The sequence below is a fragment of the Pipra filicauda genome, unplaced genomic scaffold (genome assembly GCF_003945595.2).
Source record: "Pipra filicauda isolate LSUMZ 115617 unplaced genomic scaffold, ASM394559v2 scaffold2_size9829703_pilon, whole genome shotgun sequence".
Classification (NCBI taxonomy): Eukaryota; Metazoa; Chordata; class Aves; order Passeriformes; family Pipridae; genus Pipra; species Pipra filicauda.
Window position 1 is genome coordinate 2729254 of NW_024104421.1, and position 24070 is coordinate 2753323.

Here is a 24070-nt window from a genome sequence, read left to right on the forward strand (position 1 = left end):
CTTCATTACCTTAGTTAGGAACACAGGTGTCTAACTCTGGTCCTCTGAATCTCACCTCAATTAGGTGACTAAAGTAACCCGCAGCAGACACCATGAGACTGTTCCTCAGTGATGAGCTCTAGCCAGACTCCCAGCTGAGTAGTGTGAACTAGAAATTCAAACTGGAGTTTTCTGGCTCCCACTAGTAGCTCAGGATGGAATACTGGCTGGTGGTTTCCGGCCATGACTACCTGTGACAACTTTATTCAGAGGAGGGTGGAAGGGCACATGGTATTGCAGATTATTTTTTTCACCAAACATCCATGACATCAGGGAACTGACTATCAATCAGACAGAACTTAGAAGGGGAGGAAGTATAAACTCTGGTCTTGGCTTAGAATTTATACTTATAAACACATTCAACTGGGGAAGGGAGGAGAGTTCTTGCCATAACAAAGGTGGTAAAGATGCCCTTTACTAGTTGGATTTTGTATGGCAATCTTGAAAGAAAGACACCATTGAAATCAGGAGGGGAAGTTCTGCTGAGTTTAAGTTCTTTATAAACTGTGGTTCTCTCAAGCCTGTTGAGAGATTTTGTTATCTCAGAAGAAACTCTCAGAGAGTGTATAATCTATATTTGCCTCCCATTTTTTTACCTGCCTGCAAGGTAAAAAAAACTTGACAGTAACCTTGCTAAGATTCACCAGACACCACCATGGCAGCGTGAGGCTTGCAGGTGTCATCAGTAACATGAAGGCAGATGAAGTTTGTTTCTCTACAGCTTTGAACATCCCATGGGCATTTATTCTTTTGTTTCTTACCATTTACACTAACTGCTGCTGTGCAAAACATTGTGCCCAATGCAAGGCAGCAGAGAAACACACACTGAGAAATAAAGCAATTTATGACTTAAACTTATAGGCCTTGTGTTCCTCTCCCACTTGAACTCAGAGAATAACCAGTGGTGTTGTCATAAATCCACTGAAGTTAACAGGATAGTGGGAAAGTTCAGGTACTATGAAGTACACTCCCCTGATGGAAACAGAGCAATAGGGCAGAGGGTTGGGTTAGGTTCTGCTTCCACTGAAGTCATTAGGAATGTTACCATTTCCTTCACTGTGAGCAGAAATTCTGAGTTCAAATAGGTGCCTTGAATTATGGTTTTATTTTTAAATGTTGCTGTTGAGGTATTTTCCTTTTTTTGACAGGCCTTTTTGATCAGCCATGTGATGAGTGCATGTTCAGATTTATTGTGTAAACACAGATGCAAAGTGCACACAGGCATTATATGTACATTTCTTTGGAGGACATTATGGCTTTGGCAATTTGAAGTCATATCAGAAAGCACGTTTCTCTACAAAAATATGCAGGGGCCACCCTGCTTGCCAGCCTCCAGTATAGATACTGTTATTAGGGTCTTGAGCTGCAAAATTTGAGCAACTCTAAGGCACTGCCTGCCAGCACTTAGAACTAGCTTGCTGAGAAAAAAACCCAGCTGCCAAGTGAACATAGCATTTAGAAAGCCAGAACTTTGCTCAATTACTGTTATTTAAATTATTAGCCTACCAATTTGGGAAAATTAGAGTTAAGAACAAGGCAGCCTATTTTTATTTTCTTCCATTCTCCTGCACATTTCCCTTGGTACAGAGCATGTTCCTGGGAAATGGGAAGCCGGGTTTCAACGCAGCAGTTTGCATTTGCAGCTACTGTCCTTGGTGTTTCGGTGGTTTGTACTCTCAGTTATCTCTCTGCACTTAAAAAGTGAGCTTTTGCACTGTGCTCCCTGTCTCCTACTTGGCTGTGCACCCTGTAACCTTACAGAAGTCATCAGCCACCTCCTGGCCCAGCCTCATGACTTGTGCAGAACAGAGACCTTCCCTTTATGTGTAGTGTGTGTAAGAGGAGGTGTATGTATTCAGAGTTTCTTGCAGAGCAGACAAATCCTGTTTTGCAAAGACTGGCCAGGGTAAAGAGAGAAATTTATGAGGGGATGGCCTTTTTTTTTGGTACTTTTTGACTTTTCCCAACATTGTATCCTTTCATTGAGATTCCTCTACCAAGCACTGTTTTGCTATAGGCCCTAAATTATGAGTTTGAATATCAAAATTTCACAGAAGACCTTTTAAGCAACTACCAAAATGTTAAAATCAAAATAAAAAACAACCCTTTGTGTAGAGATAATAATGGGGTTAAGAAAATAATAAAAAAAGAGCGAAAGAGTGAAAGAGAACAAAATAAAGAGAGAGAGAAAGAAAGAGAGAAAGAAAGGAAGAAAGAAAGAAAAGAAAGAAAGAAAGAAAGAGAGAAAAGGAAAAAAGAAGGAAAGAAAGAAAAGAAAAGGAAAGAAAGAAGGAAAAAAAGAAAGAAAGAGAAAAGGAAAGAAAGAAGGAAAGAAAGAGAAGCAATGAAAGGAGGAAAGAAGAAAACAAGTGTATTGCTCAGATTGGTTACCTTAAGAATAATTTCTAATGTAAAGATACTAGTGAAGACATAGTCTGCATTGCCTAGGATCTGAAAAATAAGCACAATTGGGTTAGTGGTACTGAGCATGACCCAGGAACAAACAGGCGTGTGTGTTAGCAACAGATAGTCGCAGAAAACTAGTAAGCTTGTGAACAAGCAATGGTAGAGAAGATGGGCACTTTACCTTTAGAGCAATTTCAATGGTGAAAATGACAGTAAAAACTATATCAAAATAATAGAGAATCTGTAAAAACAAAAGGGAATAGGAGCGGGGAGGGTAGATCGGTGACTAATCACTTGAATGGGAAATCACAGTTCAAAATCAAATACATATGTCTTTGCACAAGGGAATGAGGATGACTCTATAGGGAATGGTTTTGTAACGATGTCCTGTTGAATGCAGTGAAGGTCCTGGCACAGAGGACAAGAAGCACATTACACATTACATTAAATCTTTTCTGAGTTACAATCCCACGAACGCTATTGAGGCAAAATAACTTTTTGGTCGCTGTAGGTTTTGTTGTTTGGTTTTTTTTTTTTAATCTAATAAACGATGTTGAAGGGTTTTCCCAAATAGGCTCCCAAACTGAGAATACAAAGAATGCCTGGCCTCTCAGTGGAAAACATGAGATTTCTTCTTATTAACTTTCATGCAGGCTTGTCCCGTGCTCTCTCTCAAAGGAAGAAAAGCAAACTACAAATTCATACTTGAGCTATTTTTTGCTCTATCCTGAATTTCCCTGGATTAGGATGAATCACAAAGACTCTGCCAATTGAACAGAATCCCAGCCACTGCATTGCAACCATAATTTGGTCATGTGCTAAAGGTGCCCAGCTTAGATCTCACATCTTTCCTTTGGCATCCTGGATAACAAGCAAGCTGAAACACTCTTCATTCCCAGAAATCTAGACCTGGTGATGGAGATACCCATGGCACATATAGCAGACCACAAAGAGTGGCCCTAGAGTGTCACAGAAGGCAACAGCAAGTTTGGAAGTGTAAAGGGGCTTTCAAAGTAGCAGCATCAGGGACAGAAATGTCTTTCACTGCCAATCAGTTGACAACTCACCGCAGCAAATGGGTACTTTCTCATTGACTAATGGGACCAGAATTGAACTGTCTTAGTTTCCAATATATTTCAATATTCCAAGCCACTTTAGTGCTATCTACACTACAGATGCTGAATATCAAAGCATTGTGTGCTCATGGTTAGTGCTCTTTTACCACAATCAAGTTCTAAATTGGAAGGCCAATATATGGAAGCTTTAGAAAATTTATAATTTGTGAAATGTAAACCTTTACTGCTAACACACTAATAAACATAAAACAGGAAATTGCCCTCTCCCATCCCACAGGTGTTTATTGTAGCTCAGAGCCTGCACCCTCACTCAGATTTTACAGCATGGTATGAAAGGGCAGTGGAGCAGCTACTGCAAACTACAGGGTTATATCACATTGCACTATTTAAGCATAATCCAAATCTGGATTGATTTGCAGACACTGGATGTCGAATGGGGGGATGTATCACTGCTACTGTGTATTAAAATTCTTTAGGTCACTGTGTAATTTTTAATCCCAAGGCCATCATGGGCTCTACAAATTTTTGCAACTTAGAGAATTAAAACAGGGCCACCTCAAGGGGGATAGATATTAACTGCACCCTATATTAATTTACATACATTAAAGCTGGTAATATCCTATTGCATTGCTGCTTTGTAGGTCTTGACATTTGGTTATTATATCAATGGAATAATTTCATAATCAATGGACCAGATTCATGGGTATTCTCAGGCTGCCTTGCATGACTCCATCAATATAAAGCATCTGTAAACTTGATTAAAGTGGATGATTAAGCTGTACCTGCTGCTGCTTTACATCACCAGAGCACTGCAAAGGAGCTAGAACATAGTGGTGAATCTGGCCTCAAAGCTGCAGCTAGTAAAGATGTCCCTGATAGATGAAATCATGCCCACTGAAAATGATCACTGCTCCACCTATGCAGGCAGTACCATTTATCAGCTGGCACACTCACTATTATTTAAACAGGAATTTACTCTAGAATATATTAAAATGAATAAGCACCTTACCAAGGTGCAAACAGGAGAATATTGTGAGCACACAGTCTTAGGACTCGCTTGGGCTTCAAAGGCTGTTTGATCAGACTGGGGGGGCACTTCCAAAAACTTGCTGCTTGAGCCCTGTGTGACACCAGAAGAACACAGCCACCAGCCTGCCCCAGGACAGAAGCAGTGTCCAAGCCTCTTCACTAGCCTTTGCTGGGCTCTCTGTTCCTGTCTCCTTGCTCTGGGATGGTTTGTGCCAACAGCAGCCCTGGTCTGCACAAGTCTCAGAGCGAAGGCAGAGGCAGGTGCCTTGCTTTCAGCTTGCTTTCTTTTTTTTTCCTCCCAGTCCTCTGTGTGGGCACAGGGTAGGGCACAATCTTACTGTTCTACTGTTAAAGGCAGACCACATTTGCAACCCAAACATCTTGTCAGTGTCCCCTTGTATGATACACTTTAAACATCTGTACCTGCAAAAATTAAACACAGATTTTCATGCAACATCAGTGGCTTCAAATACACAAAACAACTCTTTGCCCCAAACCTTCAGCTCTTTAATCCAGGACAACAAGCTTTAACTTCTTTTTTTTTTCCTACTCATTTAAATCTCTCTGCTACAGATTCTGTGACAGCTTCTGTGGCATGTCAGAAGCCCATCTGCCAGCTGAGATGCTGCAGCACTAATTCATACTGACATGCAGTTATCCCTACATGGTGGGCACACTCATCTGTGCACAAGTGGGGTCCTTGGTGGCACAGGTTTGGCCGTATTATTTAGCACCATTCTTCAGGACAAAATGCAAAGCTACTCTGAGATAAGCTCGGGAATAAATTGCCACTAACACCTTCTCTGCATGCACATATGTGTTTAAATGCATGCTCAGGCCAGGATATTTCAGGGAGCATTAAATTAAGGTTTTATTATTAAACCACAAAAAGTCGTCCTACTCTTTAAGCTTAGCAAACTCTTCAAGCCTAGCGAACTCTTCACCAAAATGCCACTGCAGACAGCAGGGATATGAAGTCTCATATATGTCTGCTGGTTCTTCTGATTTCTGCAATGACCCCAGATTAATGGAAACAACCACTGGCAAAGTTAAGGGAGCACTGAACATTTCAAAAAGCTAATTAAGAATGGTCAGGAAGGAAGGTGGGAATGTACCTCTGTGGTGAATGCCTTCCTCTTCTCCCCCCAGGTTGGTAAGGAGAGGAGTACAGAATATTTTTTGAGGATTATCTCAACTTTAATAATAGCTTTGCAGCTTGTGTTTAAATAGTCTGATTCTAACCTTGATGACATCAATTTTCTCCAGAGTGACTGCATCAAACTCAAGAATGTTACTCCTGATTTAAACCCGTGTGAATAAAGTAAAAATCAGGGTTTTTAGTTCAAAAGACAGCATGTGGCAGCAGAGTAAATGTTCCAAAGGGAATCTGAAAATCCCTCAGATTAGAATTATCTGTATCCCAATCAATGTTTTTGCAGCTCATTTATAACGCCTTAATCCCAGGGAACAATAATTTTGCTTCAGCCTCCTCTTCTTCCTTCCCCTACACACGGTTCTGAAATGAACTAGAGGCCAAATTCTGCACTGACTCATGTTCCCTGCAAAGCCCGATGATTTCACACACAGCCTACAAAAGGCACAAATCACAGAAGACAGGCACTCCCAAAGCCTCTGATGCAGTCTTTTCTGCCTTTCCCGGTTTCAACTCATGATCTGCTTACACCACACTTTTAATACCCAGCGAGGGAAGGAGGATGTGAAGCATACTTGGTTCCTAAAGGAGAGGTGTCGGACGGGGTCCTCAGCTGCCAGGGAGATGCTGCTGAGCAAGATGAAAAATAGGATCAGGTTGGTGAAAATGTTATCGTTAACGATTCGATGGCAGTGGACACGAAACCTGCAAGAGAGAGGAGAGGCACAACTTTATCTCTCAAAGAACAGCAAGACTTGGGAAACATTTCCCCCTCAATCCTCTTTTGCCAGCAGGACTGGCCCTAGAGGACTGCTCTGCAGAGCACCCTCCCTCTGCCACAACAGCAGGGAGAATGATGGGCCCAGGCAGCTGTGCCGGGCAGCCTTGGCTCTCCACATCATGCAGGACTCACATTCGGTGTGTTTGAATGGAGAACAGTCACTCCCTCCTGACAGAGCCTTTTGTGATTTCCATGTGGTCTGAAACCTGCCAACCCAAAATTATACCCCTCGCTTTCATTCACAGGACCATTCCTCATTCATCTGGGAGGAAAGCAGCAGAAACAGGCTCTGGGGTGCCAGTGTCTTTCTGAGCTGGGGCTGGAGCGTCACTTAACAGGAGCTGTGGGGGTCTACCTGGCTAACAGGGTACAGGCCTGGCCAAATGGATATAGGGCAGGCTGGCATTTGTAAATGGCTTCTGAGAGGACACCATGCCATGCAGGCTTGGTGTTCTTAGTGGGAAACCAGCAGGTAAAGAAGGAGCAGTCTCCTATCAAATGGCAGCTTGCTTATTGGAGACCATTACAGCACTTTCCATACATTGGTATCAAGACATGAGGAGTTAAACCTCATAACAGCCCTGTGCATTAATTCTAGAGGCACTTCATTAATCTATTTAGTTCTACTCTTAGCTGTTAAGTCTCCCAGTCCCTATTATAGTAATTTTACAGATGACTGCAGAGGTTAATTTACTTCTTCTACGAATGACAGTGGGTGGGTGGCAAAGCTGGCATTAGAGTCCACGAGTCCCAATCATCCTCAGTCCCTCCCTGTTACACATACCCAAGGAGGAGTGGCACAAGCTCTGCTGTGGAAAAACTGGCTCTGAATTCAACAGTGCTTTTACAGCCCTGTCTTGCTCTGGGGCTGTGTCTGGAGGCTGAGCCCTCAAGAGGGATACTGGGGTACATGATCCTGCACAGACCAGTGGGCAGTGAGCTCATTTCTGTACCCTTGGAAAGATAAATTCCCCTGTGTCATAACAACCCTCCATTCACAGTACTAGCCTTGCACAGCTATTTTGGAAAGACAGGTGGCACGACGTGAAGCTGCATTGCAGGAGCCCATGGGAAAGTATGTTCTCCTTAGACTCCCCTCAGAGCTATGGACTCTCCTCCTCCTCTTCCTATTTTTTCCTTTATGCTCATTCTTCATGTGCAGCAATGAGCAAAGACACATGAACTCTGTACTGGGAGTGGATTTTGAGCAGCCCTTAGGACAGGAAGCTCCTACCTCACACTTGATTAATTCCATGATGGCTCTCTTGCAATTTGGATCTGAATATGTAGGGGAATTCCAATTACTGATTTGCCTCCAAGTCCCTTATTTCTGAAGCTTTCATGATTTGTGTGTTCAGTCAGCTTTGCAGGTGCCATGAACTCCCACTGAATATTGTCAGGGAGGTCCCTACAGTTGTGCTTTCATGAGGCCTTCATGCCAGGGCCTTTAAAGGAGAGAGGGGTCAAAGAAGGTCTCCGGTATGAATTGCTGAAAGGGAGCTCTGCACCTCATAACCTTTGGGGCCCAACATGAAAGAGGTACCTGCTCTTTACCTCCTTCTTCCGGCTAAGCAGTCTCTTAAATACCTGTTATTAGGACTGAAGATGAAAAAAGCACTGGCATCAGGCATGGGAACAGCCTTTTCCTTGAGGTGCAGCTCAGACATTGGGCGAGGCCGAGGGCCAACAGGCATCTCAGGTTCTTCCTCATCTTCCTCTGCTGCAAGAAACATTTTTGTCTTTTAATGCAAAATATAACCCATTCTGCAGTGCTGGGGCATTTGTCTCTGTCATAACTAGAGCTAAAAGCTAAGAACTATTGAAATAGGATACTAAAACTTGAGGTTCCTTGTCCACTTCCTTCTTCCAAGGCAGTATTTGTTGCCCAGTGCTTGCCCTGGCAAACATTGATCTAGTCTCTCTGTAAAACCATTAATGCTGGTAAACCCACAATATTCTCACAACACTCTCCTCAGATACTTCACTGCAAAAAAAAAAAAAAAAAGCAAGCTTCTAATGACTCACTTGTACCTTTCTTGCTATGGTCTAAATCCAGTATCTGTTTTCTTACTTTCCACGCACACAGAAAATTGAGAATTGCCTTCCTCTTGCAGAAGGCTTTTACATACTCGAGGACAATTAATATGCCTTTGTGAGAATATCTTAATCCTAGAGCAAAACAGCAACAGTCTTTCCTGAGGTGCTGTGTTCCCCAGGTCTCTGATCACTCTTGCTACTTTCTTCCAGATTATGTGCAGGATTAACCTGCAGTTGAGGTTTCGCTGGTGCAGGAGAGTTGGAATACTTATTATATCTTACACTATCTTCCTGCTTAAATGTCCTTCATGGGCACTTTTCATTACACTCTGGCATTAATTTGCCATCAGTTTCTGATATGCACAAAGTACAGATTATTTATCACAGAACAACTGTCTAGGCTGTCACTCCCCCTCTGCATTTCTGCCACTGACTATTCCCAAGAGTGGCACTTGGATCTCAGCCTTATTGAACCGCATCTTTTTTTCTTCAGACCATTCCCCCGGTTTATCAAGATCTGTTTTTCTCCTATTTGTGAGGATCTCCATGGAGCCACTGCCACATCTGGGATCGTGTCTGGATGAGTGCATGTACAGAGCAAACACTGAGCATGGGCACACTGAATGACAGTGATCAGAAGGTCTTAAAAATTGTCCTCTTTCATAATTTAGTGGGGGGAAGATTAAAAAGGTGGGAAAGAGGCTGCGACTGCTGAGAGTCTTGAACCTGATGCCTCTGGAGCAGACCTCCAGGCCCTGTGCTGAACAATGAGCAACCTCGGGATAAAAAATGCAGAGAGGGGGTCTAAGGGTTATGTGAAAGAGAAGCTTCCACCTTTGAGGGTTCCTTCTACCTGCTGAAGTCAGATGTTGTTTTGTAAACAACATGATAGGATTTTGCTGTTTTAAAAGATCCCAATCCTCTTGCTTAATCAGCAGGACAGAAAAAAATATACTTTAAGAAAGGAGTCCGACAGGTTAGATGAAGCTGGTTCATCTTCCAGGCAATGCAAAGGAGGAAACTCTAGTTAAAAGGTTCATCCCGAGTTCATAAAGGGAGATAAATTCCAGGAAAAGACTGTTCCTTCAGGGTGAGGTACTTGATCTCGTTACAGGACACATCAGAAAGAACAGATGAATCAGCACAGATCCTAATCTAGATATCAGAGACAGGAGAAAAGTGCCCTTTTTGAATGCATGCCATTATTACATGCAAATAGGATTCTTTCTTTACACTTCCAGCACCAAGAGTTCAGCTCAAATTCACTTGATAGATCTTTGCATAAATGTTTGAGCTAGTACATGGAGTTTGTACTTATTCAGTTAGTCTATTTTTTAACAGCTCAATTAATGTGTAATATACTTTATAATACTCTTTATACAGGCTTTATTAGTTAAAGAAACATTCTTTTACAAGTACTTTTTTACACAGTACTTGTAAAACAGGTGTTAATGTCAATGCTCATATTTATACAATATTCCATACTTTGCACTTATACCTTTTACCTACAGGTTTCAGAGCAGACTGACAATGAGCGATGTAAGAAAATTCCTTTTCTTCTATAACAGGCCAGAAAACCACTGCCCATGTGGGATATTTGAGATTCTTACTTAAAAAGACTAGTATTCTGAGTACCTGTTCTGCACCTTCACTATAGGATCATTCTACTTCTTTTACTCAGAGGAATGCTTAAAGACCCTTTTAAATGGGTATGGAACAATGCCTCAGGAAAATGGACCCTTAGCAAAAGGATCAGCCCCATGAAGACCATAAAGAACATCGCTCCTCTCCTCTTTTTCTCCTGTCTGCCATACAGCAGGAAATACATTAATGATTCTGGCAACCACACACCTTCAGATTGAAAAACACATTCAGTTCCTCAGCCATAGATAAAGAATAACGTTCTAAATATCTTTCACTTAAAGTAGAGTCTGGGGCAAAGAAGAAAGGAAACAGCGAGGCCCCCAGTTCGCAAAGAACAACATGAGAACAACCTCACGTCAGTTCCTAACATATCTACCTGCATACAGAACCTGCCTAGTTGCTCACATTTGTACAAGTTCTTTGGCTGTGAAGACAAACACAAACAGGCTACAGTGCAGCATCAGTGAGAAATTTGATGATGGGGATATTTTTTTTTTTTTACTGTACGAAAACCAGAACTCTTGTATAAGGACATTGCTTTGCTTCAACCTCCCATGAATCATCCCCGAGCTTTTACCTTCGTTTGACGTTCCGAATTCCTTGTCTATTTCTGTACTAGACTGCAAGACTAGCTCCCTGTCTTCTTATAATAAACATATCATCATAATAATTCTTCTAGTGTACACAAATCTCTGGAAGAACTAGTTTGTCCTTCCAAAAAAAGGGGCTAGGTGATCTGAGGAGCTGCAAGCACATAGGGTACTCTGGGGCTTATGAGCAACACTGTGCAGCAAATAGTCAAAAGAGGTTATTGAGAAAACTGGTTGAGAAGCAGAAACAAATTAGAACCCAAACAAGGTAGGTTGAAAGAATAAAGAAAAAAAAAATGAGGTGACCATTTCAAATTGTTTCTGAACACTGGATTAGGGTGAAGGATGTTTTCAGAGGATGGAATGGTACACAGCCATGGAAAGGTCACAGGCACTAACAGCTTAAATCAGAAACAGAAAATAGGTAGAACCAACTGACTGCATCTAAGAAACAATAGGATGTGTCACTTAAAGCACAGCTGAAAATGGACCTACGTGCAAGTAGGCAGGAAAAGGTGTGTTCCCAGATGGGCTGTATATGGCTGCACAGCATCTCCTGTACCACAGCTGGACTGATTGGCAATCAGCAGAAGGATTCTGGGCTGGTCAGATGGCCACAAGGGAACTGGGCAGGGATACATGTGGGGATTGGGAAATTCTTGCTTGCTAGTGCCAGGGGAAGCCTTGAAGCCTTGTTCTCCAGAAGCAACTACACAAGGCAGAGGTGACATGTCATATCAGCTCTGAGAGTACCCTGGTGTTTCTGAGCTTTATACACCAGAAGGGAACAGATGACTATGGTAAATCTGATCTAATAAGGGATTTACAAAACTTTACTGGCATCTGAGCCTTGTGGTTGTCTTCCATGAAGTCTGAAAGAAGTGGTCAGGTAATTTAGTGAGCTGTTAGAGATCAACTTCACTCTTCACAAAGAACAAAGTAACCAAGATGGTGTCCCTTTGCGTTTCTAACAGGAAACAGGAGAAAACCTGATCATCCATTCAAATTTTAGGTTGTGTTCAAAAGTATATTAAGTCAGGGATTGGCACCCCAAGGCAGGAGTTAAAAGTGTTTTCACTTAATTTCCCACACTTTAATTCTATGCATGGCTGAATGACAAAAAATGAATGTAGATGTAGCTTTTGTCACGTATTTCATATGCTGGACTATTTCTAAGCTATCCACAGAAGGCAAAACTAAACTCCAATTCTATTAGCAGTAGACTTAAAATCGATACAGATGACTGTTACTTCACTTGAAAAAAATGTAATGGCCTGCAAATCCAGGCCAGCTGAGAAACTGAAACAGAACTGTATCAAGCTGTTTTAATTTGTCCTTCTAACCAAAGACTCCTGCAAACCCCTTAGCAAGTGGGGATATGTGTCCAGTAAGTGCCTGTGCCTACAGAGGCGATGGGAAGATTAAAGCCAGAGGCATCTCCCCCAGGCAATGTTAAAACACTATTGCATAGAGTTAGAACCACATCCTATTCCTGATAAATTGGCTATAAATATGGAAGAATACAAGTATAGCAAACGTGGGGACTTTTTGTACTGAAAGTCAAATGCAATGAAGAGTTTTCCATTTTGCTTGTCTGAAACCCTTGTCCATCTACTTAAAATGAACTGTTGTGTTCTTTTTTACCCTGCCACATCAACCTATTATCAGACATTTATTTATTAGGAATCATGGAATAGAAGAGAATGTGTTTCATAACCTATTATAGCCTGTTACACAATCATAGAAACATGTAAGAGCAGAGCAGGAAAGGACCACAAAAGGCCCTCTGGTTCATGCTTATGCCAGGCCAGGATCAATTAACTATTATATCTAAACCTTTTCTGGAAGACATTTTTCTGACTTGTTCCTAACAGCATTCAGTGATGTTGGAATTCCACAGCCATCTCTGTGATCTTTTCTAGCCTCACCATTAGAAAATTCTCTCTGGTGTGAATCTTAAATGTATTATTTGATAATGGAGATAATTTCCCTCCTACCTGTAGCAGGTTTTTATGCATTTGAAGGTGTTTCTCCTGCCTTTCCTAACTCAGATTATCACAGTTCATTCAATCTCAGTTCTTGCCTCCTACTAGCATTGTTTTCACCATTCTCTTCTATACTTTTTCCAATCAGAGCACCCAAAATGAGATATGATATTCCAGCAGAGAGCACAATAGAACAATTGCTTTGCTCTGATTAGCTTTCACTGACCACTTAAAAGAAGCCCATAACTGCATAAAAAGGTTTGGTTTTCTCTGTTTATAAATCTCACTACTTGCTTGCCTTTTGAAAGACAGCAAACTGTTGCTGGCAAACTGTTGAGCTTGTGATCATAAGACTGAGATTCTTTTCTCAAGGACTGTTACCTAACTAGCTGTCACCTGAGATCCTTTATTTGTGAATTGTTTATTCCTGTCTACGTATAGAGCCTGGCACTTTCAATTTTATTTAGACCATTTATCCAGGACCTCAACAGCTCTTTGAATTCTAATGCTGCCCTCCAGCATGCTTTGTGTCCTTCCTAGCTCCGTGTCATCTACAAATGTAATAAGCATATTGCCTCTTCCATCATTCAGGTCATTAACAATGAACTGAAGTGAACTCCAGACAGGCTTTTGGGTTGTAGAGGCTCACTTGGGCTATCAATACCCTCCACATAAAGGGTTGGATCAAATTCTCTCACAGTCATCCAGACCATAATTTTCTAGCCAGCTTCCGAGAACGCTACAAGAGTTGGTCAGAAGCCTTAGCAAAATGTAAAAGAATACGACACCTACTTCTTTTCTCTCACGTACCAGTATTTTCAGCCCCTTCTAGAAGAAAATCAGGGTGGTTTCATGTGAGTTGCTCTTGGCAAATCTGTGTTGGCTGCTAGTCATTTCCTTATCTTGCAGTCATATACTTTGTTTAATCATTTTTTCAAGCACTTTTCCAAGAATGGAAGTTGAACTGACTAGCTCCAACCCCACCCCCCATTCAGGATCTCTTGAAGAAAAACTGCTTGAAGCTCTGAGATTTCTTCGACCAATCTTGTCAGGTATCTGAGGATGACGTTAATTAGGCCCAATTGACTTGAAAATCAGCCTAACTAATGCTATAGTTTGATTCCTCCCATTCCGTGCTGAGGTCTTATGCCATTAGAGTTATTTTAATGTCACACTGTCCTTTTTGATTAGAAAACAGCACAAAAAGGCATTCAACACTTTCCCCTTTATGACTATCTCTCGTGAGTCTCCCTGACCATTGAGTACTGAAAAACACACTGAAAACAAAGTCACATGTATATTTTCGAATGCAAAGATTTTCATATGATTTGATTTGGTTCTCTGCAAAGCTCTGCATTTCCCAATAAAGAGCTTTACAGAGAACCAAATGAAAGATGACTAATCAGTACAGGGACTGCAAAGGACCAAGTCCACACCTGTGCAAACACAGGCAAGCACATCACTCTGTCCCATCGTGAAAGCATTACATGTTCAGCATGCCTGCTACCACAATTTGGCTTTATGTGCATTAGCAACTGGAGCTTCTCTTTGTCAGATCAGGGATAAGAGGAAGAAGATGTATACCTGGTGCTTCCGTTGTGGGATATGGGCTCTTTTCTTCGTTTTCATTGGGCTGATAATCATCCACATTGATCTGACAGAAATGGAAAGAGAAGCATCAAAACCTTTATCAGACAAGGCAGACAGTTTTCATTCCCTCAGAAACCCAAGCTGCTCATGCCATCACTGCACAGAGAGTGCCTGGCTGGCAGCAGACCTTACCTTGGTAGCAGGTGGGGATTCTCCATCAGCAGTGATCGATTTCAGCTCAATTTTCTCCTCCTTTGTCTCTTCCTCCACAGCTGTTTTTTCCATCTCCTGTTTCTTTTCAGGACTTGCAGTTCTAACAATTTCACAAGATAAAAAGCAAAGAGTTACAAAGGTGAACAGCTTGTTTCCCTTTTAGGGACTTCATGTAATACAGCACACACCATGAGAACAATCAGCTGGCATCTCCATTCTGAGCTCAGTGGCTCCACCTTGTCCTCATCCACAGGCAAAGGCAGAGGCTCTGCTCTAATTCTGTATAGTGTCCTTTATTTTGTAGCTTTCTCAATGGCATGTGAGTGTGCTTGTGTGTGAGTGTGTGTGTGTGTGTGAGGCAAGTATGTGCCTGTGTATATTCTAGGTCTGTCAGCAGAGATCTCTTTGTTCACCCAATGACAAAGGCATGGACCATTTTCATCTCTTATCTTCCCCTTGGTTGCCTACAAAGGTTTTGCCCCTCTCTGCACTCCCAGAGGGAGGGAAATCTGCTGAGTAGCACGCAGGATGGAACAGAAAGATCTGCACAAGAGATCCCCTCCAAGCAGCCTGGAAGACAGTGAATGGAAATAACCAGTAAGGAGAGGCTTCCCTGCTGTTGGCAGCTGGGAATGACAGAGAAGCTCCACATCCAGCTCGTGCCTCTTAAGTGTCTGTGGAAACACTAAAAGAACTGGCATGAGAAGAACAGCATGTGGCATCAAAAGAAAAGGAAGCTGCTGAATCTTGTAGTGGGAATGACAGTCTGAAAATACGCTTTGTGGCCCAAAGCAATTGGAAGATAATAGGGAGATTCAAATGGGATTGTAACATTGACACCATTTCACACTCATTCTCTCCTGATGCTCTGAAAGCTCATCAGTCACCCAGACTTCCTTTTCCCTGTTCACATCACTGCAACTGTGGGGACTCCCAGCTCATGGCACTTTCTTGTCTTACAGTGTGAATTCCTTTACGTAAAAATTTATATATACATAATTACATTAATCACATATGTATAACCTATATACACACAGAGAAGATAAACATACATATACATAGGTATATGTATCATATTTATGCACATATATATGCATCATATACCTATGTATATGTATCCTGTGTAATTACATTCACAGGAATATATGCACGAGTGCAGACAGCTGTATGCAAATGGATTTACCTTGCTAGTTTTTTCCTTTCTTTTTCCTCTTCCTCCTCTTTCTGTGCAGATGTTAAACTCTCAGCATCAGCAAGGTTGTCCACAGCAATGGCCAAAAATACATTCAGCAGGATATCTGTTTGTGTGTACTTAAAGAAAACTGGCTTTGAAAACTGCAAGAAAAGATTATACCAAGGGTTTCTTAATTGAAAATGTTTAGCAACCTGTCATCATGTGTCTTGGATTTTCCAAACTTCCATTTCACACAACTGCTCAGGATGTGCATATCCAGCATGCACAAACCTACACCTTCCATCCACATAGTTAACACACTGCAGGTTTCCAAAATTTCACAACAGAGCGACTGATATAAAACATCTAAGTCCAGGCTTATATTTTAGTTTCCAACATCCCAAAAGAGTATCACTTTGTGCAACAAATCCCACAGAAGATAAGGGGAGCACTAAATGCTTTGCATCTTTGACAGCTTAGGTCACATGAATGGATTTTATGGACAGCAAGCATATCACTCTGATGAGCATTTCTGAGGTTAATTTAGTCTGGACAGTGAAGAGTTGAGTTGACAACTCTGACGTCTCCTAGCAGAGAGTCCATGCATGGCCAGTCATGCCTGTGCAGCTCAAGGGCAAGGAATCACAACTGTTTTCTTGTGTTATGAGTCAGTGTTCAGGTCTCGTGTTACAAATCTGAATATCAGCTTGTTTTATAAATTTCTTGAGCTTAGGTCTTATTACACCATGATAACTTTTAAGCAAACCCCGGTTCAAGGCTCAGCCTGGAAACACAGACACCCCCCTCCCTGGGCTCCAAGGTCTAATGGCTCCAAAGTCAGCCAGCATGTAGACTTGGCTCACATTTTCACAAGGAGATCCAAATTGTAGCTTTTTTTTTAAGCTGTCAGGAAGATTGCCTACCTTGACCTTCAGATAAGTGGAATTGCACCATCTCACTTTGAAGTGAGGGCATGCAGGTCAACTGAAATGTCAAATAACAGGGTTTGAGAGATCTGAATTATGAACAAAGGCCAGAAGAGTTGGGCTGAGTCCACAAGGTGGCTTTATAGAAGCACCAGTACAAAATGAAATGTCACCTCTGACACAGGAGGGCCATTTATTAGGGAAGCAGAAACTAAACATGGACAAATTTGGAGCAAACTGAGATACGGAACAGAACCACAGCTCTATGTTATATGCAAATTGCTGTGAAGAGACACTCAGAGCCCAATCATGCAATGTGCTTTATACCTCCTGGGATATGCACAGTGCCCTCACCTCACCTTGAAGCCAGAGAGAACTCAAGTTAGTTAAGACCAGCATAGGCTGGAATATAACAGAGCACAGGATTTTCTGTTTGAAGAACACACAGACTGCAGCAACTGAAATGGAACATGGGTCCTGTGAGTTTACACATGAATTAATGTATGATCTCACATAAATCAATTATGTCAAACATATGTTACTCCTATTACAGCATTTGTATATAGCATATTGTAGATTATACATATTTTTATTCCACATAAGGCTTGGATGAAAGCACATGGAATATATTACTAAAAAAGCAATTGAAGCAAAAAATATGCAGTAAGTACAGTAGGAACACACATAGATTAGTATCTGAAGAAGTCAGGAAAGAAAACCTATGACAGAATTAAGGGGAATGAAAAATAAAAACACTAAACATGTGAAAATATAAAATAAAAGCTAGCACGTGGAACTGGCATGTAGTTGGCTCTTACAAGTGTCTATATGCCTTAGCAGTAGCTAAAATTAAACAAACTTGTTTAACTTTAGGCAGTGTAAAGCCAAAATTCAGACCTAGGGAAAAGGTAAAAACGTGAGATATGAAACTCATTATTTTCTGACATGACAAAGTAAATGGTGGCTTTAAATTCAGCCCCTCTTGCAGAAAAGAGTAGCATCAAAGGATACAGTTTCCACAGATGAAGAGGATGATGAAGTAAATACAGACCAACATTCCTGGAAAAGAGGGGCCGCCATAAGCCATGATCCCATCATACATCACCGAATTCCAGTCCTCCCCAGTCAGGATCTAAATGACACATTCCCACCAATAAGGGATACAGTGTTAGACCACACAGAGAATTTGAAAACCCCATTAACACAAAGATATCTATTGTCCTAAAGAGCACCCCCTCCCCCAGGATGGTTGGCGATTCTGGCTGTGTCCATCTAGAAAATTAAATTAAAAAACAAACAACAAACCACAGAACAAGGAGCATGCAAAGAAGTCCTGCATTCGAAGTGTGAAAAAACCCAAACAGATGTCCCATTGAAGATGATGGCTGAAGGCAAACGGCTCTCCCACACAACTCTGTTCAAATCTTCCCACTTTTTTCCAGGCATTTCCCTCCCACGTGTCTGTTGTTTCAGACAGGCTGCACAACCTGTACCACTGCCCTAAGCACAGCACTCCCTGCCACTTCCCTTCATTTTGCATGTGAATGAAATCACGATCCTCATGCTCTTGGTGGATCACTCCCAAAACTGCAGTCGGCTTAAGGGCCATTTGATTAATTCTGTGGTGCTGTGAGCGGATTTTTGTTCCCCAGTACAGTGGAGGGGGGAGGACAGCGGCAGGGTTGGGCTTTGGCTTGTTGCCCTGGGACATGAAAATGGCCCTTCTCTTGTCCTACCCTGTTAAGACTCGCTGGCCTTGGAACACACAGAGGTTTTATCTTTGGTTCCCCACTTTGGGAGGGAATACCCACTGTAATACTGTGCTGGTAGCACAGTGTGGCACCTTGCTCCTGGAGCTGTTAGTGTGCTGTCCAGTCTTGGGGACTGTCAGGCTGCAGGGGAAGGGTGCAGGACTTGTCTCACCCTACACAAACACAAAGTGTTGGCCCCACTGGGACCACTCGTGCCCTTACCTGAAACACTGTGAGGAGGGACTGAGGGAAGTTGTCAAATGTACTCCTCCTGGTCTGCATCTCATCAAAGTTAAACTTGCCCCCAAAGAGCTGCATCCCCAGGAGCGAGAAGATGATAATGAAGAGGAAGAGAAGCAGCAACAGGGAAGCAATGGAGCGAACTGAGTTCAGGAGTGAAGCCACGAGGTTACTCAGGGAGTTCCAATATCTGGGACAGAAAATAGAAGCAGTTAAAATTCCCTCAATCTGAGACAGGTGCTCATGGACTGTACAGGATATTGGTTTGGGCTGCCTTCTGCATATAAGCAGGCATTTCCAAACACTCTGTTAAGCAGTGAATCATTGATGTGCTTCCCTAAGATAATGAGACCTACTGCAGCTAATGAGTAATTTTACTACCACACGTGTACATACCCAATTCCCTCCACCCCCCACTCCATACGCACACCCAGAAGATTATTACAGCACTCTCCATCTAAGGCTCTGCACATCTTATATCAATATACAGTGATTAGTTCTTGCTGCTTCAGTGAGTTACATTCTAACCAACCTCATTACAACACTAACAGATGTTATGGCAGCCAGAATACCTCACTCCAGAGAATGGCCTGCAATAACCAACAAGAACAGATGGGGAAACAACTCTTTGGATGCAAATATGAACTTGCCCAAAATCTGGCATGTGTGAGTATATGCTTGGGCTCACTCACAGAGAGAAGTTGCTGGGCTTTCTGAGATTGAGAGGAATGAGAAAGATATTAATGGTCCTTTTAGGTGGACTCTAAAAGAGACTCCAGATCCACATCCATTTGGAAGGACACACCATCACTGCTTTTCTTTGAGTATCAAACCTACTATCCTTCCTCAAATAGGCTGCAGAGCATTTTGAAGGGCTTTATTCAAGAGACAGGATGGCTTAAGAACCGTTCTCTCAGTGTGTTCAGGTTTGTGTCCAGTTCAGAGTCATGTATGATGCAGAGAAAGGATCTTTCTTTCCCTTCTGGTTCCACTTTAGGGTTCAAAGAGATGCCAGCAGTATGATTGCTGCAGCATCTCAGTTTGCTTCCATTCTTTGCCAGCCTGCACCGTAGTCACGAGTTGCAAAGAGGCTTCAGAAAAAATTTCTAAATTTTTTGCCCATGAAGCAATTTCCACTTCGGACTTGCATCTGCTCAACCACTCCTATTCTATTGCTTAGCTGGCCATGGCCTCTTCTCCTTTATGTCTTTAGTGTGGCAGAGCTTTCAGACTGGGCTGAAGATTAGCTGTCATCTTAGAATTGCCTCATTTCGAAGTACATTGCTAGCAAGCTTCAACAGCTTTCACGGGTCAGCAAGCCACTAATGTTCGCCTGTGATCTCTGGGCCTTCCTTCTACCTCGCCTACCACCACACTTTGAGGTTCCACCATGGCCAGTGTCCTCCAGGCCCTTCTCCCAGAGCCCATAACACTGAACATTCTTTACTGGGAGGACTCTGCATTTCTAACCGTATTTACCTTGAAGAAAGAGTTCCATGTAAGAAGGATGGCAGACATGTCTAGTGCTCTGGCTCTTTTGAGGAAGCCTGATCCTTCAACATGCAATTTTTTTCTGTAGGTAATCTAACCATTAGAGACAAGAGTTCTTAAAATCCCAGTTAAATTAATATTTTTAAAGTGACAGTGTAAAAAGAATACTTTTCTTGCTCCATGGAAGACAGGACTGCCTGAGCAGCCCAATCACTTTATGAAGGTTAGCAGTCTGATCTGCAGAGGGACACTGCCATGTCCTCTGAAGTTCAGCAACTGGTTCATCTCCAAGGACTGAGCTTCAAAGATAACTGTGATGTTTTCCCTCCAGCCCAGTTTCAGCACTTCAGACAAAACTAGAGTGCTTTAAAGTTTAACTGCAATTAAAGAGATGAGCAAAGAAAAACTACAGAGCAAAGGTAAGGGCGTGGAAGCTTTTGGGCTCAGTGCCACCAAATATCCGCATGGAATGTGCAATGTAACAGCTCACTGTGTTTGCATTTATGCTTACAGCTCACATACTTTCACACTTTAGAAAGAAGGGAAAGTGACATGGGAAAAGGGAAAAATTCATTTCTGGTGGCAGTCAAATGAATTCAGCATCCTTAAAGCAGAAGTTGATGGGCTCCAGAATATCTCTCCAAGTCCTCCAATGTCAGCCAGGACACACATTTTCTAGGTCTTTCTAGCAGTGCCCTTAAGGAGCATACAGTAAAGCTGTTACACATCTGATCAGTCCCAGTGACTCACTTTAAGTTTAAATGCATTGCTATCTCAGCAAACAACTATGCAGACTTCTATCAGCTCTCCATTTCTTAAAAATGGCTCAATACTTGAGATTCAGATTCTTATGTGACTATCAAACTTAAAGCAATTAACTGAGATGGCCTGGTGATAAGATTAGTGCTGTTTTGTTTGTGTACTGAGTGCTAGCTAGAAATACAGAACCATTAGAAAAGTAAATAAACCGGTTGGGGGTGGGGGGGAGAGAAAAAAAAAAACAGAAAAAGGAGAGGATAAGGAACGTTTGACTTGACTAAGATGTGAAAATAACAATTGCCTTATCTCAGGGTCCTAGAAGCCTGACCTGCAAGTCTGACCTGACTTACCATCTGTCACATTAGGTGGTTGCAGAACTAACATGAATGTTCCCTCAAAGTGAGATCTGGGATTACTCAAGGAAACACGAGGTTTTCAAATCAGCAATGGCTGAAGCCCACTGAGAGTCCAAGTCTCTCAATACTTCATCCACCCTGGTTAATAACTTACTGCAAAGGAAAAATGCAGCACTGCTGAACGGAATCGGAAGTTTTGGACCAGGCAGCGGATAATGGGAATTATGACAGAAAGCACTGCTGCTGCCCTGGACTTGTAGGGAAATGAATGTGCTTCTTAACAGCCCCCACTTGCAGATCTCAGACCCTTGAGGATGCCAGTGAATGGGGCACTGCAAAACACCAGTGAGCAGGATGTGATTATGATCCCCGTTTCAAAGTGGGGGAATGGTGCAGAGAAGTTAAATGGTTTGTTCAACATCTCACACAATAATCAATCATAGAACTGGATTAGAATTTAACATGTTCATGTATTCTCTTCCCTCTCCTCTCCATTGCCTTCCACAATGTCTTAGTGATACTGGCAATCACAGATGCAAAGCTTAAAACAGTAGCAACAGCTGGCAGTCTCATAGTATGAAAGCTTCCCACACTGTTCATCCAATATAAAACTACTTTGAAAGCAGGTATAAAAAAAAGGCATCATGTCTCTTCTCCCTACAGTTAACAGTGACATATCTAGTGGCAGGATTAGGTATAAACCATCAACTTTCTGTATGCTGTTGCAAATGATATGATTTATTTTTTAAATATAAAGTACTATATGTAGGGTTTTATAAAGCAGTAAAGGACTATTTATAATGAGAAAATAATTTGTCTTCTCATAGCAAAGAGGGAGATGTTCTGCACAGCACTTTAAAAATTAGGGAGAATAAAACAAACAGATTATATTGTCTGCTTGTCTAATGTATTTATAATTTTGGAAGAAATGTTTGCTCTTGATATTCTACATGTGGTTTCTAAAATGATGCACTGTTCATCTGATGGTGTCTTTATTTGCTTCTATTCTATTAGGGAGCTATATTTGTGTTTCTCCTAGAATTGTATCATCTTGATGCACCCAGAATTTGTTTGTGCTTGGTGTTTATCATGGAAAATCCATCTAAATACATAAAGAATAGGCTACCTACTGATATATTCTCACCAGAGTAATTTTCCTGCTTTGTGCCTTTTTAATGCCCTTGATTATCACCATTTGCACCTCTACTGTATGTCCCCCTGTCATTGCTGATGAACATATATTTGACACAAAACACTACCCTACCACCCCTCCTACCCCTCCCAGTTTTCTAGTATTGTATCTTTGTGTATTATCTTTGCACTCAGGTGGTCTATTGCACCAGTGCTGATAATGTCATCAATAAATCATCATTGTATTTAGAGCTGAGTGAATAATGGAAAAATTTGTAATTTACCGGAGAACATCAAGGCAGAAGTTTTGCTTTAGGGCCAGAATATTCTCTCCTGTGTTAAGACATGAGTGGGCCTAAAATACTGCTTTGGAGGCTTGTGTTAGGGCTTTCCACATGAGGGTGAACTTCACCCACGGAGGGAAGAAGAAAGCATGAAGAAAATGATGAATAATTACAAAACAGATAAATTTGAAACTACTGCAACCTACTTGCCAATATTTCAGGAACAGGAAAGAAGGGAAAATCTGATTAATACATTATGCATTATGAATTGTTCCTCATCTCTGTGTTTTACACATGGACCCATGCACAAATTGCAGGAGACATATTCCAGGTAACATTTGTTTCCATGAAAAATTGTATTTTAATTGTGTTGCAGAATGAAGGCAATTATAAGTAGTCCTACTGCTGGCTGGTTCCATCATTACATCTCTTCCAGAAGCTTTAGGAATATTTGAGTACTTCAACAGCTCAAAGTATTAATGATATTCTCTCGGTGTTTGCCTTTCTATTAGAGAATTCTCTTAGTTAGCTTATATATTTTGTGTAGGAGTGGAGAAATGTCTTGAAAAAACAATGACCTCTCCAGGATGCTATGTTGAAGCTTATGCTTTTATAGCTATTGGTATGTTGCCCTGGGTGTATCTGATTACCCAATGCCTGAAACAGCTCCTGGTTTCCTCAGAAACCAGGCCTGGGACTTGGTGATGATAGCTTTCAGACCCAAAGATCCAGGAAAAACAGTCAGCAGACCAGAGATCCCCACTATTTCTGAAAGAGCAAAGATGCCTTTCTGGCTGGAAACTCCTGTTAGCTGGAACGTTTTCCCCTCTTCTATAAACACGAGTCTAAACAGACCACTTCCCCCCCCCCCCATTCTAATAGTTGTAGGCTTGCTTTGGCCTCTCTCTCTGAGACTGTAAACTGATTTTCTGTCTCTGCCATCTGACCCTGAAAACCATCCATCCTACCAGAGAGCTGAGGCTCAGAAGCTTTAAGGGTAAATCTTTTATGATGAACAAGTCCAAATTTGTTGGTTTTTTCTGCCTCTCAGCTCTGCCATCTTGACTATCTTTCAGTTTTGGCCTTGTTTTCCTCATGTGCTGCGTGTTTTTATCTCAAATTTGTCAGATGTTTCCTTTGGAGGGGTGTGTTACAGCAATTTTAGGGACATTTCCATAGCTGAGCATGCAGAAAACTCACTCTTTCACCACCTTAGTCAAGTTTTTTATAAAAGCTGATTGGTGCCCACATGGGAAAAGGCAGACCTTGTGCTACTTGGGGTAAGCACTTGGGTAAAATTAGTTCCAAGAGTTCCCATCTGGTTAAGTTTGGAGCTGATCTCTCCTACAACCTCCCCTCAAGCTGAAAAAGCCCTGCCAAACCAACCTGGTGGTTTTGGAGGTAGCTGACTCAGG

The 24070-nt window shown here is 41.8% G+C and overlaps 1 protein-coding gene across 10 annotated transcripts in view; it reads right to left on the reverse strand.

The window, feature by feature from the left end:
- CACNA1C (calcium voltage-gated channel subunit alpha1 C) overlaps positions 1–24070 on the reverse strand; it is a 431119-nt gene that overhangs the window by 82730 nt on the left and 324319 nt on the right. For 9 of the 10 annotated variants that reach the window (XM_039383225.1, XM_027726697.2, XM_027726696.2 and 6 more), the window contains 8 exons: positions 18617–18824; positions 17655–17775; positions 15727–15841; positions 14523–14643; positions 14325–14394; positions 8072–8204; positions 6279–6408; positions 2431–2490 (listed from right to left, as the gene is read on the reverse strand). In XM_039383225.1, the coding sequence (XP_039239159.1) occupies positions 2431–2490; positions 6279–6408; positions 8072–8204; positions 14325–14394; positions 14523–14643; positions 15727–15841; positions 17655–17775; positions 18617–18824 (958 nt within the window). Of the gene's footprint in view, positions 1–2430; positions 2491–2626; positions 2687–6278; positions 6409–8071; positions 8205–14324; positions 14395–14522; positions 14644–15726; positions 15842–17654; positions 17776–18616; positions 18825–24070 lie in introns of all 10 variants that reach the window. The other variant, XM_039383226.1, reaches the window with a different exon arrangement.